The sequence below is a fragment of the Mirounga angustirostris genome, unplaced genomic scaffold (genome assembly GCF_029215605.1).
Source record: "Mirounga angustirostris isolate CCGP_5_RB_7025 unplaced genomic scaffold, mMirAng1.0.hap1 SCAF_1, whole genome shotgun sequence".
Taxonomy (NCBI): Eukaryota; Metazoa; Chordata; class Mammalia; order Carnivora; family Phocidae; genus Mirounga; species Mirounga angustirostris.
Window position 1 is genome coordinate 78385654 of NW_026991709.1, and position 16883 is coordinate 78402536.

General features: G+C 46.1%; 1 protein-coding gene across 1 annotated transcript; it reads left to right on the forward strand.

Annotated features, from left to right (window-relative positions):
• Nucleotides 1-6680: 6680 nt before the first annotated feature.
• RTP2 (receptor transporter protein 2) lies at nt 6681-10412 on the forward strand. Its single transcript, XM_045863660.1, has 2 exons — nt 6681-6950; nt 9896-10412. The coding sequence occupies exons 1-2, from the start codon at nt 6787-6789 to the stop codon at nt 10410-10412; spliced, it is 681 nt and encodes a 226-aa protein (XP_045719616.1). The 5' UTR covers nt 6681-6786.
• The last annotated feature ends 6471 nt before the right edge of the window (nt 10413-16883 follow it).

Sequence of the window (16883 nt, forward strand, 5' to 3'; positions counted from 1 at the left end):
ATCAACTTGACATATCAGCTTGGGTTTCCCAGATTTTAACATCTTCCAAACTGTGCTCCTAATCTCCCCACAAACCTGTTCCTCCTTACTCCTACCTCCATAATGGCCCCTCAGATGCTCAGGTTGTCCTTGACTCTGCCTTCTCTCTCACACACTCCACGTTCAATCTTTTGGTACATCCTGTTATAATATGTGTAGAATCTGGCCGTATCACCAGAGTCTGACCACACCGCTCTGTCACCTTGGCTGTGAACTCAATCTTCTCTTATATTGAAAGAGCATCCTGATTTCTTCCCCTGCGTGCTTGCTTGTCTCCTGCAATCAACTCCTAGATTGGCACATGGGTGATTCTACTCAAATCTAAGTTAGGTCCTGTTACTCTGCTGCCCTGAATCTTCTTACCAGCTCTCGTGAAGGGCCTGGCAGGGTGTGTGTGGTCCGGCTCTCGCCTGGTGTGCGTGCGGTGGTCCATCTCCCCTACTCCTACCCTGGCTTGTGAGCAAGCCACAATGCCACGCTGGCCTGCTCACTGTTCCCTGGACACACAGGGGTACTCCCACTGAGGGGCTGTGCAGGGCTGAGACATGGCCTCCAAAGACAGTCACATCCTATCCCTGGAACCTGTGGATGTTACCTTACATAGCAAAAAGGTCTTTGCAGATGTGATTAAGTTAAGAAGCTTGTGACAGGGAGATTTTCCTGGATGATCTGGGTTGGGAGTGGGGGGTCCTAAATGCAATCACATATATAAGAGGAAGGCAGAGGGAAATTCTACTACATACAGAGAAAGCAATGTGAAGACAGATCAGAGAGAGATTTCAGGATGTTGGCCTCAAAGACCAGAGTGATAAGGCCACAAGCTAAGGAGTGATTCTCCTCTAGGGTTTCTGGAGGGAGTGTGGCTCTGCATCTTGGTTTTGGCCCAGTGATACTGATTTTAGACTTTTGGCCTCCAGAACTACAACACAATAAATTTCTGTTATTTTAAGCCACGAAGTCTGTGGTAATTTTTTCCAGCGGCCTCAGGAAACAAGCACAGGGACTTTGCACTGGCTGTTTGCCCTGCCTGGAATGCCCTTGCTCCTATTAGCAGGACTCCCTTTATTATCTCTTTCGTGCTTTTCTCAGATATGCCTTTCATTTGAGACCTTTTCTTCCCACACTGTCTAAACCATAATCCTCCCTAATCCCCTCCATCCATACATTCTCCATCTCCCTCTCTTGTTGATTTTTTTTTTAAAGAAAAACTGTCCTATTAGCATCCACCATAGTATTATTTTATTGTTTATCTCTCTCAGTAGAATGTAGCACCATGACGGAAGGGATTTCTGTCTTGTTTGCACTGTGTTATCCCCACCACCTAGAAAAGGATGGAAACCTAGCAATGGTTATTGAATGTTGAATGGATAAATAAAACTAAAGCATACAAAATGTCATACAAGTGATTAAATCACCAAGGCATACATAATTCATTACTACTCACTTGAAATAAAGTGGTTTGAGTGTACATAATCAGTGGGACATACAAAAAATTAATGATGTAATCTAATTATTAATTATCTAGTGCTTTTATAGTCAGTGCTAATGGCAGTATCTAGTGCTAATGAACTTATGGTTGACAGACAAAACAATTATTTATATTAGTTTAAGTAATTTATAGCATCATTTCATAAGAAGAAAAGACTGAAATTATAGTTGGGATAAAAATACTTTTGCAACAATGTTAAAACCCATTGGAAAATATCAGTATGAACTTATGACTTAATGAAATAATATCTTTTCAAGCTCATCTCCTTAAGTCGTTTATGAATAACATCACCCCCAGCACATGACTGGTCTGCAGCCCCAGCATACAGATTATGGTTTCTGATATTTCTTAAAATGATGCCTGATGTGTCTGATATGTTTGAGTGAAGTAAGAAGTCTATTTAAAAATTAGATATACTCCTTGAGTGTCGGTTTGGGTAGATTTAGGGTTTTCCCTCTCTTTTTGATAACCGGCGTTATGTTGAGATCATAATGCCAGAAAACATTATATTCTAGACTAGACCTATGACTGTAAACCTAATTCCAAGAAGCTAGGAGTGCTGGAATTCCCCTTCAGTCCCACAATTTAAGGGGTACCTTCATGGGCAAATCATGTATTAATGTGTCCCTCTCTGCACTAATATTCATCCTAGCACATCATGGATATTAAATGAATCCTTGTTGTTATGAACTGAATGAAATTCACAGCACCTACTGTACTTCTATAATGTGCCTATCCATATGCTATGGGGTCTGTGGAGACTTATTATATGGTTCTTGTGTTTTTAGAATTCACAGTCAGCCTCCATTGTAAAGGATACACACAGTAAAGTCTTGCCTCTATTCACTCGTTAAACAAGATTTTACTGAGCACCTACTATGAGTTTCAGGTTTTGATACAGGAGAAAACATACAATATGAGTAAGACAGTCTTGTGGAGGGAATGTAATGATATTATGGCAGGTGCTATAGAAGAAGTGCATTCAAGATCCTGGGACATTTACCGAGAGCTTACTCTTACTAGATACTGTCTCTCATAATTTCTTTCTTTGACCTTCCTTTGCTCATCTATCTAATACCTTTCTCAGGGTAAGGGCATGATGGTTTCTCTAGGCTTCTTTCAGTTTTATGATCTATGACCATCTTAACGAAAATGTTCAGAAGGGCCATTTCTAGATGCTGGTACTTTGGGACAATCTGAGGAAAGGGGAGAGGCAGAGGTGGTATCCATTTTATTTAAAATTGTGTAATAGGTTATATATACAGAAGAGTACATAAAACATACACATACAATTTTAAAGAATAATTACGCACTGAAAACTTGCATAATGCACACCCAGGTCAGAGAAATCTTTGCTAGCCCCCTGGAAACCCTCCCATCCACAATACATAATAATCCCCTATTACAGTCACCTTTCCCCCTCCGTACTGAGATAACTACTATCTTGACATAATGGTAATCACTTTCTTGGTTTTTAAGAAATATGTGTCATATCTATAACTACCCTGCACCATAGAACCTGTTCAACTCTGTTGTTCCAGGAAGGCGCCCATTTTTCAGGTGGGTGCTGTGATGGATTTTATTGTTGTTCATAATGTTCAGGGCCACTCCCTAAAGCAACCCCCCACCACCTCACCTTTGGCAAGATCTATTTCCCTGCACCCTTGCAGGCTTGGCTGTGTCACTTGCTTTGGCCAATGGAATATGAGGGAAAGTGATGAATGTCATTTTAGAAGAGAAGCTTTAACAGCTGACATAAGCTTCCCCAGGCTTCTTTATCACTCTGTCATGATGCCTGGAATTGTCCCAGAGAGGAGCTATGGTTATGTGTGTGTGTGTGTGTGTTGTGAGCCTCAGCTCATCAGAAACCAGCAGGTTCTCTGAGCATAGCTAAGGAACTCTGATGGAGGCCTTCAACATCTTGGACAGAATTCAGCATAGACTTTATCTGTTGAAAGTATCTCCAGACTCTCTGAGTTTGACTGTCTCTTTTTAGCGGAGAATTCTGTGTTCTTCCTTCCTGAACCACTAACTCACTTAATCAACCCCCATCCTCTTTTTTTTTCCCCCTAGCAGGGAGCACTCTTTTTATTTATGTACTTCCCTTACATAGTGTGACAATTCTTCATGAAATTTTTGCCTAGCATAATAAGGTCCTGAAAAAAGCAACAGTAGATATGGCCGCCTTTAATACAGACTTTGGGGTGCCCGAGGCATGGCCCATAGAATTTGGACCCTTGAATCCCAGCAGGAAAAGGATCTAGGCTGCCTGAAGGTATTATAGTTGCTGCCAATTGCTAAAAGAGTGGCATGAAATATTTCCTGGAAGTAGTCTCACTATATGCACTGAGAGCTGTTCTGACCACGTGAACGCTCCCGAGGTTCAGAGTCAACCCCCGCTCAAAGAGTAGAGTTTGGGCTGTGCTACCTCCAAGTGCTGCAGCCTGGGGATGGAGAGGCCTTCTTAACCACCCTTCAAAAAGATGCCCTGGGAACCTTGGATTTGTCCTGTAGCACCTTCCATGGATCTTTGAATTGTGGAGAGAGAGGAGAAGAGTGGACATAGCTTGCATTTCCTCTGGATTTGTTTCTTAGTTAAGAAATATCCCGAACCACTAACTCACTTTTTTTTTCCTTTATTATGTTCAATTAGCCAACATAATTGCACTAACTCACTTTTATTTAACTTTCTTTCTTTTTCTTCCTGGGCCCTCAAATCCCTCCGGAACAGCATATTCCCATCAGTAACAATGGCTGGCAATGATAGGGGTTCTTCCCCGGAGGGGTTCTACCCCTGGAGTGGGTAGAGGGGATATATCCCCCCCTCAAGACCATGCATTGAAACCTGTGGGGTAAGGGTTACATACAGTCTCCAAAACACTTCAAGTGATACCTATCACCTCCCCAACTCTTTATTACCTTCATATTCTAGACTCTACATTGCCATCCCTCGTATTATTCAAATAAGTAACATTTGAGTAATGAACATTTTACAAAAGTATTTATTAATATTTATTAACCCATATTCCAAATTGGAGAGGAGACTAGGTTTTGTTTTTTGTTTTTTTTTTATCCCTCTCCCTCTTGCTGATTTTGTTTGTACAATACAGGTGCATAGTAATTTATCTTATAAAGGAATAAAATTTCCTTTATTAAAAAATATTATCTAGATTAAAAAGACAGCAGCAATGTATAATGAAACGCCCAGTACGTGATATGGCCACAGCTGCACACATTTTTACATTAGCGAGCTCTTAATTTGTGGCTTCTGGAGCAATCCAGTGCCCTCGCAGAAAATTGAGGTAGTCACTTTGTTCATTGGTTGGGTCGTAAGCACATTTTTTTCTTGAGAGAAAACAGGGCCGTTGCACAGAAAGATGAATTCTATTGGTCTCTGCTTAGAGGGCTCCCACTCTAAATTACACCTGATGCCAGGCCTAAGGGGATTGTATCATTTAGGTAAAAACAAACAGATAAACCCTGGCAATTTTCACCCTTTGCTTTTCCTTCTTTCTCATTTGTTCTCAGATTCATTCCTGGCATGTGGCTCCAGCCTGGGCCATAATTTCCTCAAGTCATTAAATTCCTGGGAACTCATGGGTCCCCCATCTCACCTCGGCTGGTAGCTGACCCCAGGGACGTGTGAGTAACCCAGTCCTGAGGCCAAGTAATTTCCCATTTTTGAACTTCAGGTGTCTTAATTCAATGTCAAGAGATAAAGAAGCCAATGAAGAAATCAGATTTCTAGGAAGAGTCTCTTCTAGAGCTCTTGGTCAAGGACTCTAAGACATGGTTTTGTCCTTTCTGAGGTCTTTAGCACAAAGCTAGGGGAGAACATTTCCCAGTTCTAAGAGATGATGCAATGATGTTGTCTCCGACCTCACCCCATGCAAAAATCACTTGGAGACAAGTGCCAAAACTGGAACTCAACACTGAAAAGTCTTTTCCAGTTCCTAGCAACCTTTTCCACGCTGCATGCTGTTCCCTTTGTGTGCCTCCATCTTTCCAGGGATCTGGTTTCCAGGTTAAAGAATCAGAAGCAGATTATGGCTGGAAGAGGCCCTAGTTACTATGTAGCCAGCCTCCCCTGTGCAGGTGGGAAGACAGAAGTCCACTGAGGGAAACTACTGGGGTCTGAGGCCGAGCAGAGATGCTGCAGAGCCGGGCAGGACAAAGTGCCAAGCCACCTGGTCTTTTCCCTGCCCCGGCGCCTCCCTCTGCTGTCTGTGCTTTCATCTGGATTATGCAAATCTGGAGTCAGGTTCCCTCCTAGTCTCTAAGGTATTCAAACTGGGAATAAGGGAACTGTGGGTACCCCATTGCCTGGCCTCTTTCAGCAGCAGCTGAGACAGTGGAAGCTTGCAGCACAGAACAAACTTATTCCTCCAGCATCTTCTTCCATGTGGCCTGGGACCAGGAACCAAATGGGAGCTCTAACAATTCTAAGATTCTAGGAATCTGAAATGTTATCATTGTGTTTTTTACAGCCTATCAGATTGCATTCTATCTCACAACTGGCTTGAGATCTTTCTGAGCAAAGGGCATCTCATTTCTACCTCAATCCCTACATGTTAAGAGCTCAGCAGTATTCTGATAAATGAACAAATGAGCTTGGTTTTGGAAGGCCTGGATCTGAGTCTTGGATGAGGCTCTTAGAGCCGTGTAAACCTCCGTTTCCTGATCTGGATGAATGGGGAGCTATTCCCACCCTGGCCAGCACACGGGTCAAGCAATTGGTGAATTGTGAATAGTGAATGATGGTCCCCACACATCAGGGGGTGTGCAAGCTGCAGGCTCTGCATTTCCTCAGCCCTTGTTTATCCTTGGCTCCCTAGGGTGTCCTAGTTACTGTAGCACACAATGTGTAGGATACTTGGAAGAGCAGTAGGGTGAAGCGGTAGGGGAAGCAGGAGGGTGGAGACCCCTGAAGGCCTGGGTGGCTGTGATCTGGGCCTGAGCCTCCCAGCCTGCCCTTTCCACTCAGGGTCACTACCCAGCCCTGCCTCCCCAGCCCAGCTCTGGGCCCTAGAACTCTCTCTTGGGACTCCCCTCCTCCCCAGGCCTGGCTCTTGGCTCCCGGCTCAGCTGCCATGGAAACAAGTGCCAGGTGACAAAAGATAGTGCTGGGTCCTGTTTCCTCCTGGTCCTGTTGATGAGGATTTTCAGACCACAGAGACTGAACTGCTCTGCATCGACCTGGGCCCTTTCTGTGTGCTCCCTCAGGCCGAATTCAAGCTTCCATCCCTGCCAGCAGGACCATGTCTACCAGCCTGACCACTTGTGAATGGAAGAAAGTCTTCTATGAGAAGATGGAGGTGGCCAAGCCGGCCGACAGCTGGGAACTCATCATAGATCCCAGCCTCAAGCCCAACGAGCTGGCCCCAGGCTGGAAGCAGTACCTGGAGCAGCATGCCTCAGGCAGGTGAGCAGCCCAGACGGGAGAGGCCTGCAGGCAGCCTTGGGGGCATCTTCCAAGGGGAGGCAGAGAGATACATGGAGCCTGGTCCTGGGGTCAGCTCAGGTTAGGGGGCAGAGAAGGAACTTCCAAGCAGGTCAAAGAGGCCCGGGTTCTAATCCCAGCTGTACCACTGACTGCCTGGGTGACCTTGGCAAGTTGTGTTCTGTCTTTGGGTCTTGGTTTTCTACTAAACGAAGAGCTATAATGTCCCTACAATCTCTGACATTTTAGATGTTTTCACATTTTCATAATCTCTTAAAGAATGGTAGCGCCTGAGGGGAGGAGGCCATGAGGTCCACTGAGAAAACCTTTTAGCTTAGGATTGGGGCCTGTGCTCTGGTCCTAGGTCTGTTTAGTCAACTAAGTCCAATTTGATCTGAATACAAAAACATTCATTGTCCACCTGCTATGTTCTGGAAACTGCCTTTATGGCTAACTAATTCTGTGAACTTGTGAAAAGTCTCTTTCCCTTTTCTGGCCTCAGTTTTTACATTTGCAAAACCAGGAAGTTGGCCTTGGGTGACCAGTTAAGACCCTTCCAGCTTTATTGTCTATGGGTCTGTGACAAAAAGACTTAGCTTTGGACACAATTTCCCTTAGGTCCGTAAAGCCCAGTGTCCTATACCTTAGAGGAACCTCATGTTTTCCACAGTGCAAGGAGTCCTTGAGGCTAAGGGGACATATCCATCTGAAGCCCACATGCCTCTCCTTCTTCTAGACTGTGATTTGGGATCAGGACCACAGAATTCCCTGCCCAAGCTGCCTCAGACTCACCTTCAGGGCCTATGCAGTCCTCTTCCCTGAGTCCACTGATTCAAGGACAGATAGTACCCCAAAGGCCCCCAGGGAGGCCAACAGGTGGCTGTGTTTTGGGGGTGTGGACACACAGAACTTGGACACACACACTGGGTTGTTCATGCATGTTTGTATGGTGTGGCACCATACAAACAGCACACGGGTCAAGCAATTGGTGAATTGTGAATAGTGAATGATGGTCCCCACACATCAGGTGGCTGCTGGGGGTGGCAATAGGAGGCTGGCTATTTCTGTTTGTACTCTTGTTCTAAGACCTGTAAATATTAGAGTGAACTTGTCTTCAGGACAAAAGACAGAGAGGCAGAGGTTGGTTGGTTAATTTCAATTTGCATCAATTCCAGAGACATTATTGTGCACCTGTTATATCCTGGGTCCTGGCTCGGTCTCTGGCTAGCTGTACATGGATGGCTCTCTTTCTCTCTGCTTCTGTTTCATCTCAATAAAATGAGGTTGACTAGATGATCCTTAAAGTCCCCTTGCACTAGGTCTGCTGTTTTGAAATTTAAGATCTGAGTTCTAGCTTGAGGGAGAGGAAACAACTCTGGATTGGCTTGATTAAAAAGATGTAGAAGAAGGAGAAAGAACACATGAAGCTCCTGACTTGCCTGTTGAGAGGAATGCAAAGGGCTGGGAACTTGGGCCCAGGAGGCCAGGGGCCCAGGGGATGAGGGGCTGAGCTCCACGGGCTCGTGGCTGCTCCCTGCCTCAGGTCTCACCTGGTCCTGCTCCTGGCTGGTGGCCTGTGGCTCTCAGCTGGCCTCAGGCAGGCCTTCAGGACTGCTGCTGTTGTGTTATTCTGTGCACAGGCTCACTCTCCCTGGAAGTCGTAGGATGCGTTAATCCTGGTGCCCCACAACTCTGGCCCAACGTGAGTGGGGACCCCCTTCTGGCTTAGGACCAATCAAGCTACTCTGCTGGCCAGCCTGGCCTTGGCCTATGCTGGGTGTTGTTCTGTGCTTATGTTGTCTGTGGGATCCAGGCCCCAGGGGCAGGCTTGGCTTCATCTCTACCCCCACAGCCTGGACTATGTGGTGCTTGGCATAAAGTAGGTGCTAAGTGGTGTCTGTTGGACTGAACTGAATTCCTCATCAGAGGTCCTTTGGGCCATTGTACAGGGGACCCAGAGACATTCAGCAGTGAGGGCAAACTTGGCCCAGTAGACCCTCAAGTGTAAAGCTGTTTTAACAGGTTCTGGAAGAGTTCCTCTCAGGATGGAAGGAACTGGCCTGAAGATAATGAGTGCTCCATCACTGATGGTGTGCAAGCACTGGACGGGGGCTGAGGGAGTGGGGCCTGGCTAGATGAGTCCCAGACTACTTCCTTCCATTATCCTGAGGCTGGGACTCTAGGGGGCCCACTTTATCTCAAGTGTGGCCTGTGTGTATGTAAGTGTGGTTATGTAAATGTGTGTGGAGGAGGATGCAGACTAGGATCCTCTTTTCCAGTCTCTATGGCAGGGCTAGAGTGGGGTCTAGGGATGACTTGTCAAGGGTTAAGAGAGTGTTCTTTATGAAGGTACAGGGACCAAATTCCGTAGCCCTCCCCCTGTTGGCCCATCACCCATCCACCAGTCCATCTGGTGGATTCTTGGTGGTCAGTCTCTGAGTTATTCTTGGTGGCCTGTGCTCAGTAGTTCAAGGCATCTCCTTTTCTCCCCAGAGCAGGCAGGATGCGTGAGTGAGACAGGTAGAGGCAGGGAAGGTCTGAGTGAAAAGAGCCTTACTGGACACCATCACCCTGCAATTCACAGATGCAAAATAAGGCCCAGATTTTGGGAGTGAGCCCTGTGCACGTACAGGTGCATGGCTTGAGTTCATTAGGCTTAGGGGAACTGAGGCCACAGGAAGGTGTGCAGGAAGCAGGCTGGAGAGACTGCTAGAAGCCAGGCTCCTGAGGACACTGCTCCAGGCCCAGGGGAGCTCACTGGGAGGAGGCAGAGCCTGTGGAGCGCTAAGGAACCCAAGGGACAACCAACAAGCAGCCTTTACCTCCAGGCACAGGCAGGCAGGACCCATTCTTTCTGGGCTCCTCCAGGGCAGGCTGTCGCGGGGAGGGAGGCCGACCCTCTCCATCCTTCCCTCCCCTCCCCGCAGGTTCCACTGCTCCTGGTGCTGGCACACCTGGCAGTCGCCCCACGTGGTCATCCTCTTCCACATGCACCTGGACCGCGCCCAGCGGGCGGGCTCGGTGCGCATGCGCGTCTTCAAGCAGCTGTGCTACGAGTGCGGCACGGCGCGGCTGGACGAGTCGAGCATGCTGGAGGAGAACATCGAGAGCCTGGTGGACAACCTCATCACCAGCCTGCGGGAGCAGTGCTACGATGAAGACGGCGGCCAGTACCGCATCCACGTGGCCAGCCGCCCGGACGGGGGTCCGCACCGCAGCGAGCTCTGCGAGGCCTGCCAGGAGGGCATCGTGCACTGGAAGCCCAGCGAGAAGCTGCTGGAGGAGGAGGCGACCACCTACACCTTCTCAGGAGCCTCCAAGCCAAGCGCCCAGGAGGGTTCGGGCTACAACTTCTTCTCCCTTCGCTGGTGGCTAATTGGGGCCTCCCTCGGCCTGCTCATTGTCTACCTGCAGTTCTCCTTCCGCGGCTCTACCTTCCTTTAGTGGAGCCGCGCATGTGGGGTGGGAGTGGGGGAGACCATTCTGGTTGTGATTCTTCTGCAGAGTCAACATATGCTCGAGACAGCTCTCTCTGGGCCTCGGTGTATTCCTCTGCAGAATGGGAAGTTTGTTCTAGGGGATATTTAATGGTCTTTCCATTAAAATTTACAGAGGGTCTAAGGAGGATTTAGGCTTGGTGGTAGTACTAGTCTTCTCCCTCCACTTCCTCCGCCTCCATCTCTACCCCACCTTTCACTCCATTTCCATTTCCCACACCCCATTAGGACCCTAGTAGATCCTGTCGTGCCCTGACCTCATCTCAAGTTCGTGTTCAGCTGCCTCTGCCCTGCCACGGTTCCCCTTGGAGTAGGCAGTGATCCCACCCTATACATCAATACTCAGTGCATCTTGATTTAGTCCCTGTCTTGGAGAGTCTGCTCCCACCATTCTGAAAGTTTCAGATTTTGACTTTGGTGCTAGAACTGCACTGTCCAATTTGGTAGTCACTAGTCATGTGTGATTATCTAAATTTAAATTAATTAAAATGAAATAAAATTAAAAATTCAGTTCCTCAGTTGCACCAGCCACGTATCAAGTTCTCAGTAGCCATATGTGGCTAGTGGCTACCATATTGTGCTATGCAGATATAGAACATCATCACAGAAATTTCTACGGGACAGCACTAGTCTAGATCTTGAAATTCCCACTTAAATGTGTGTGATCTCATAAAAATCAGAGGGGGACTCAGGTTTAAAGGGGTGCATCATGGAGCCTTTTGGGGGCAGGGACAGGTAGGGATGTGCTGTGTTAGAGATACACAAATAAATCTGTAATCTCTGTGTTTCTGGCTGTCAGTGGATTGGAATTTGTGGGTCCCAGTGTTGTCTAAACTTATTTCCTGGGAGAGGACCTATTGAAATTCACTACAAGATGATGGCACTCTCTCTCAATCTCTCTTGCTTTCACTGTGTGTATGTGGGCGGGGGAGAGGGGTGTCTTAGAGAATACATTCCCGTGTTTTGAAGAAATGTGTGAGCTACAGCATCACTAATTACACAATGCAGGGAGATGTTCCTCTGCCATCCTTAATGAAAATACCTTTGCAGCCAATGCTATGGATCTCCTTGTTCCTGGGGATGGTGAGGGAAGGGGCATATTAGGCAGATCTGGAATCTTTCAGGTGACAGTGGAGTTATGTGTCTCCATTCAGGGGAGGTGATGACCAAGGGGAAGCATGAGTAGTGGAGGCAGACAGTACTTGTCTTCTAGCAATGTTCTCCTTTTCTGAGTCCATGAGACTACCCCATTACAAGGAATGGATTTGCTGCGCCCATTCCCTTAGGCATAGCTGTGACTTGGGCAATTTGACTCATGGTTTGGTGTGAGATGACCCTGTGTTTATTATTGTCTGGAATAGGAAACAGAAACTCTCTTATTCACACTCCTAATTCTTTCCTGACATTCACAACTTTCTACAGCCCACCCTTAGAGCATCTATCCCAAGTGGTCCCTGAGAACTGAAGATGAGGTTCAAGGCTGGTGTGTCCAACTAGCTATGTTTCCAGTGGTGGGCCGATTTGGACACTGTGTCCCACCTGCCCACTGTATGTCAGACTGGCTTTACTCTTCTCCAGCTTTAGCAGGGGGTTTCTGGTGCCTTGTCTGGATTCCCCCTCTGGACTTGTAGGAGCAGAGAGCCAGGTAACCTGGATGAATCTACCTCTCTTTGGTTGGGTATGCTACAGGTACAAGAAGGGCAGCAGACTGGAGCATTTGTGAACTGGGGGTACGTGAAGTTGTGTTCACCTCTGTTAGCTACAGAGAATGCTCAAATGGGTCTGTGCAGAGTGTGTGTCCCATAGGGTGCTGCTCAACTGCAGACAGGTGGTAGCTTCTGGGGGTCAGCCACTTTTCTGCCTGTCTGTCACCTGCTCTGGATGTTGCATGTTGCACCCTCTCCTGGAAGATTCTGTGATAACACTTGTGCCTCATCCTCCCCCTTCTGTTTCCTCCCTGTTGTGATGTTCCCTCTCTCGCCCATCCCTTACACGCTGGGGTTCCCCTGGAGGCTCTCTGTTGTTCTTCCTGGGTAACACGTACCTGCTCACATAGTAGGTTCTCATGCCTGGGGACTCCCAGTCTTTGCAGCTCTAGGAGGCCTGCTACCACACTCCAGGCGCACAGACCAATCGACCTGATCTCTGGGAGTTCCCTCAGCATGACCAAGGCTGACCTCTTCACTTTACCATCCAAACTTGTTCCTCCCACTTCTCAGAAGTCTGGGAGTTATCTCCTGATCCTCCCTGACCGCCCTACCCCTCCCCGCCAAATGGATCAACGTGTCTTGTTGATTGTTCTTCCCAAGTACCTCTGGCTTGGTCTCCTCTCCTTCCTTCCCACTTCCTACTGCCCAGACTCATCCTTTGGTGTTCCTTGACTCTGCAGCCTCCTTAATAATCATCACACCTATAGCCTCCCCTTGTACAGCCCACCCTGCACTCTACCACTCTCTAGGGGTGATTTTCTATTAATCAGATATAGTTAGCTCACTATCCTGCTTAAACTCTTCCAGAGATCTTTCCTGCTAATGGACAAAACTTAGTCTCATTAGCCAGGCACACCTCATTTTCCAGATAATAATACTACAGAACATTTATTGAGAAGGAGCTCAATAAGCAGTTGCTATTATAATAATTTACAGTGCATGAGGTGTTGTGCTAAGTGCTTTGTATGCATTGTCTCATCTAATTCTGAAAACAACCATTTGAGGCAGGCATTATTATCATCTTTAGTAGGGCTGAGGCTCAGAGAGGTTAAGACACTGGTTCATGCGAACCCAGTTAGTAGGTCCCAGTGCTGAGGTTGAAATCCAGGGTCTCTCTGATTTCAGAACTTCAGTTCTCGATCACTATGTTATCCTGCCACTCCCACCAAACCAGTGCTCCTCATACTGAGATGTTCACTCCCTGGGAACCCTGTCCCCATCTGCCTTTCAGGGGCCTTTTCGTCAGTATCAGCTGGAGCCTTAACTCCTGTGTGAAGCCTTCATTCACAGCCCCAGGCAGCCTTAGCCTCTCACCCCCCTCTGCTACTGCACTTGTCATGTTGTGTTGTCACTGCTGTTTGTGTGTCTGCTCAGCACTCTCACTTGTTTTTCACCTACCTCTCCCCAGTACCTGGCACAAAGTAACTGCTTAATCAGAAGGTTGATGGACTAAATTCTTGTCTTGGATGCAGTATAATCTCCCACAACTTCCCTCCCACCAAGAACTATCCTGTGTATGTTTCGTGGACTATGGTACCCCCAACCTGGGAGGGAAGGACATGCTGACTTTTGCCAGCTAATAAGTATAATTTCCCCTTACTAACAAGTCCTGAGATAGGCACTGTAATTATCCACACTTATGGAGGAGAAACTGAGGCTTAGCAAGATGTTTAGTTTTGCAAGGCTTGAGAGCTGGTTAGTGGAACTCTGGTATAGGAGCACAGATGGCCAAGAAATGAAGAATTAAATAAGCCTGTAAGGCTTAAAACATGACAGGTATTGAGACCCCAGCACCTCGCCCAGAGAACACAGCTACCCACTAACATCTGGATGACAGCTGGACTTCAGACCAGTAGCTGAAGAAAGAGAAGCTGAATTTCTAGAAGTGTGGAAACAGAGAAGTCTGAAAAATGTACAAAACTTGTCTACTGGAATAGATGACAAGAAGTTCAGGGGAACTCTTATAGACATTCAGTGTAAGATTAGCCCCATGCTCATGTACCTTTGATGCTGTTATGTGGAATGAGTATTTGTACCCCACCTCTCATGTGGCCTTTGTGACCTGGCAAGAGATGCTTCTTATTAGTAGTAGTATTTGGTGTCTGTGTATATCCTACAACTACAACTGTATTATAGGAGTTATAAGAATACAATGCTTTATAACCCCCAAGTGCATCTTTGTGCTGATTTTACACCATTGAGTAAGCACAGATAGCTTTCATTGGTTGCTGGTTGGCAGTCTGCAGACTCCCTGATGAAGAGTACAGTAAGGCATGCAAAAGAATAGGATGTCAAGACTCGAGATCTGGGTACCAGTCCAAGGATACAGTGAAATGAATCAATATAAACCCATTACTACCCCTGGAAAAAATGGTATGAGGTATATGCTATAGTTATACAGCTATATTCTTTCCATTTTCATCCATAAGTCAACATACATCTATTCTGTTTCATTCCTTGCCTGTCCTAAGTTCCAGGATCACAAAGATAATCAGACACAGTCCCTGACTTGGAGGGCTCATATTGTGTACTAGTCAATGCTGTGTTGGGGGGGACAGCCTAATCATACCTCAGGGGTGAGGGGCTAGGAATGGTTTCTTAGAAGAGGAGTCATGCAGCTGGTATATCTTGAAGGATGTACGGAAGTGGTCGGGAGGTCAAGGCTAGGGCTGGCAGGGACCCAAGTTCATCCCAACTGGAGTGAAAAAGGAAAACCCAAAGGCAAAGCTCACTTCATATCCAGGAAGCAGTAAGCAACCAAGTACCAAGGAGAAGTCAGGAGGATGGAGCACAAGAGGAATCTGGGAGCATTGGCTAGAAATAAGGCAGAAAAACAAGGTAGGCTGGAGTTGCGTGAAGATGGTTTTCTTGGCTCAAGTAAGGAGTGAGGGAGGAGCGTTTTGATTTATGATAGACGTTTTATTGTCAGTTTTAGAACTTGTCTTTAAAAGAAATTGAAAAGGTAATACTGAACAGCAATCCTACCCTAGTGCCTCCTAGAAGCATTAGAATGACTGAAGATGTTGTACCTGGCACCACCTGTGAATGAGAGGAAGCATTCAGTCTCCCCTCACCATAATCTCCATCTATCCTTTTCTCTCTCCCCAGCAGCTGAGAAGAGTCTCAGCTTCCACTTTAGGGATGGGCATGAATGATGTCTTCAAGTGTTCTGTGGGCAATGAGAATCTGGGCTGCAAATCACAAAACTATTTTTTTTTTAAGATTTTATTTATTTATTTGAGAGAGAGAATGAGAGAGAGAGAGCGCACATGAGAGGGGGGAGGGTCAGAGGGAGAAGCAGACCCCCTGCTGCGCAAGGAGTCCGATATGGGATTCGATCCCGGGACTCCAGGATCATGACCTGAGCCGAAGGCAGTCGCTTAACCAACTGAGCCACCCAGGCGCCCCAAATCACAAAACTATTAACTCTGTCAAGTAACACAGAAAACTTTGTTTATTCAATACTGAAATAAGGTCAATTAACTATTTTAATAATCAGTGAAAGTAGGCAATTTGTTTCCACTGCCAATTGTTCACATATGTTGAGGACAGTTATGGTACAGATTATTTTCCTTTTTGCTTTTTTGTTCCTTTTTATTCCTACAATTAAAATAAATTACTTCCTTAAAGATTTAAATATACATATGTCCATATCCATTATAGAAGCATTAAACAAGAATAAATGTTTCTTTTTTTTTTTAAAGATTTATATTTATTTGACAGAGAGAAACAGCGAGAGAGGGAACACAAGCAGGGGGAGTGGGAGAGGGAGAAGTAGGCTTCCTGTGGAGCAGAGAGCCTGATGTGGGGCTTGATCCCAGAACCCTGGGATCATGATCTGAGCTGAAGGCAGACACTTAACGACTGAGCCACCCAGGTGCCCCAAGAATAAATGTTTCTAACAGAATAAAATATGCAAAACTTTTGATAATGTGTGTGTGTTCATATATCAATAAGTGCTTATATAAGAGATAAGAAAGAGGAAAGCAGTCTCCGACATCTGGGAGCTGACCTTACCCTCACAGTTAGGCTGTGGTGCTAACCTGTTGAACATAAACAATTCATAAAACACCAACATCGACCAGATCACTCTGGGGTGATGCTGGATCAAGGCAAGCATAAGACCACTCTATAACTGTATCTGAATACAAATAGAAGCATGCACATTGTTCAAACTTCAAAAAATGACCAAATAACCCCCTATCATGGCCAATATAAATGGCTGCTATTTCTTTACCAGTCATACCTTCTGGCCTTCTAGATAAGAATAATTAAGATACCCCATCATAGAATTATCCCCACTTTCTGATAATATCCATTCCAGAGCACAGCCCACTTACACCAACGTTCCCCTACTTGGTACATGCCCCAATGCTATAGTGTATCTTTTCTAATACCTTCTTACTGAGATGCTTCAAGGTTGCTAAGTGAATCCTTGCTCTTTTCAATGAGTCAAAAAACCCAACTTTGTTTAGTAACACATATGTTCCTGGAGGTCTTTGGCTAAAGGAAATTGACAAGGAGTCCATGGGGTATTCAGATGTCTCCATGAACTCAAAAACAAAAATATACAGAAAGATTTTTTTCTGACTGTGAGATATTTAACTGAGAAAACCAAATAATTAACCAAGTAAAATAAAATTTAAGAATTTAGTTTTAAAAGGGTGTTTCTAAATCTTAGGGTAAAAATGAAATATATATATTTGCCT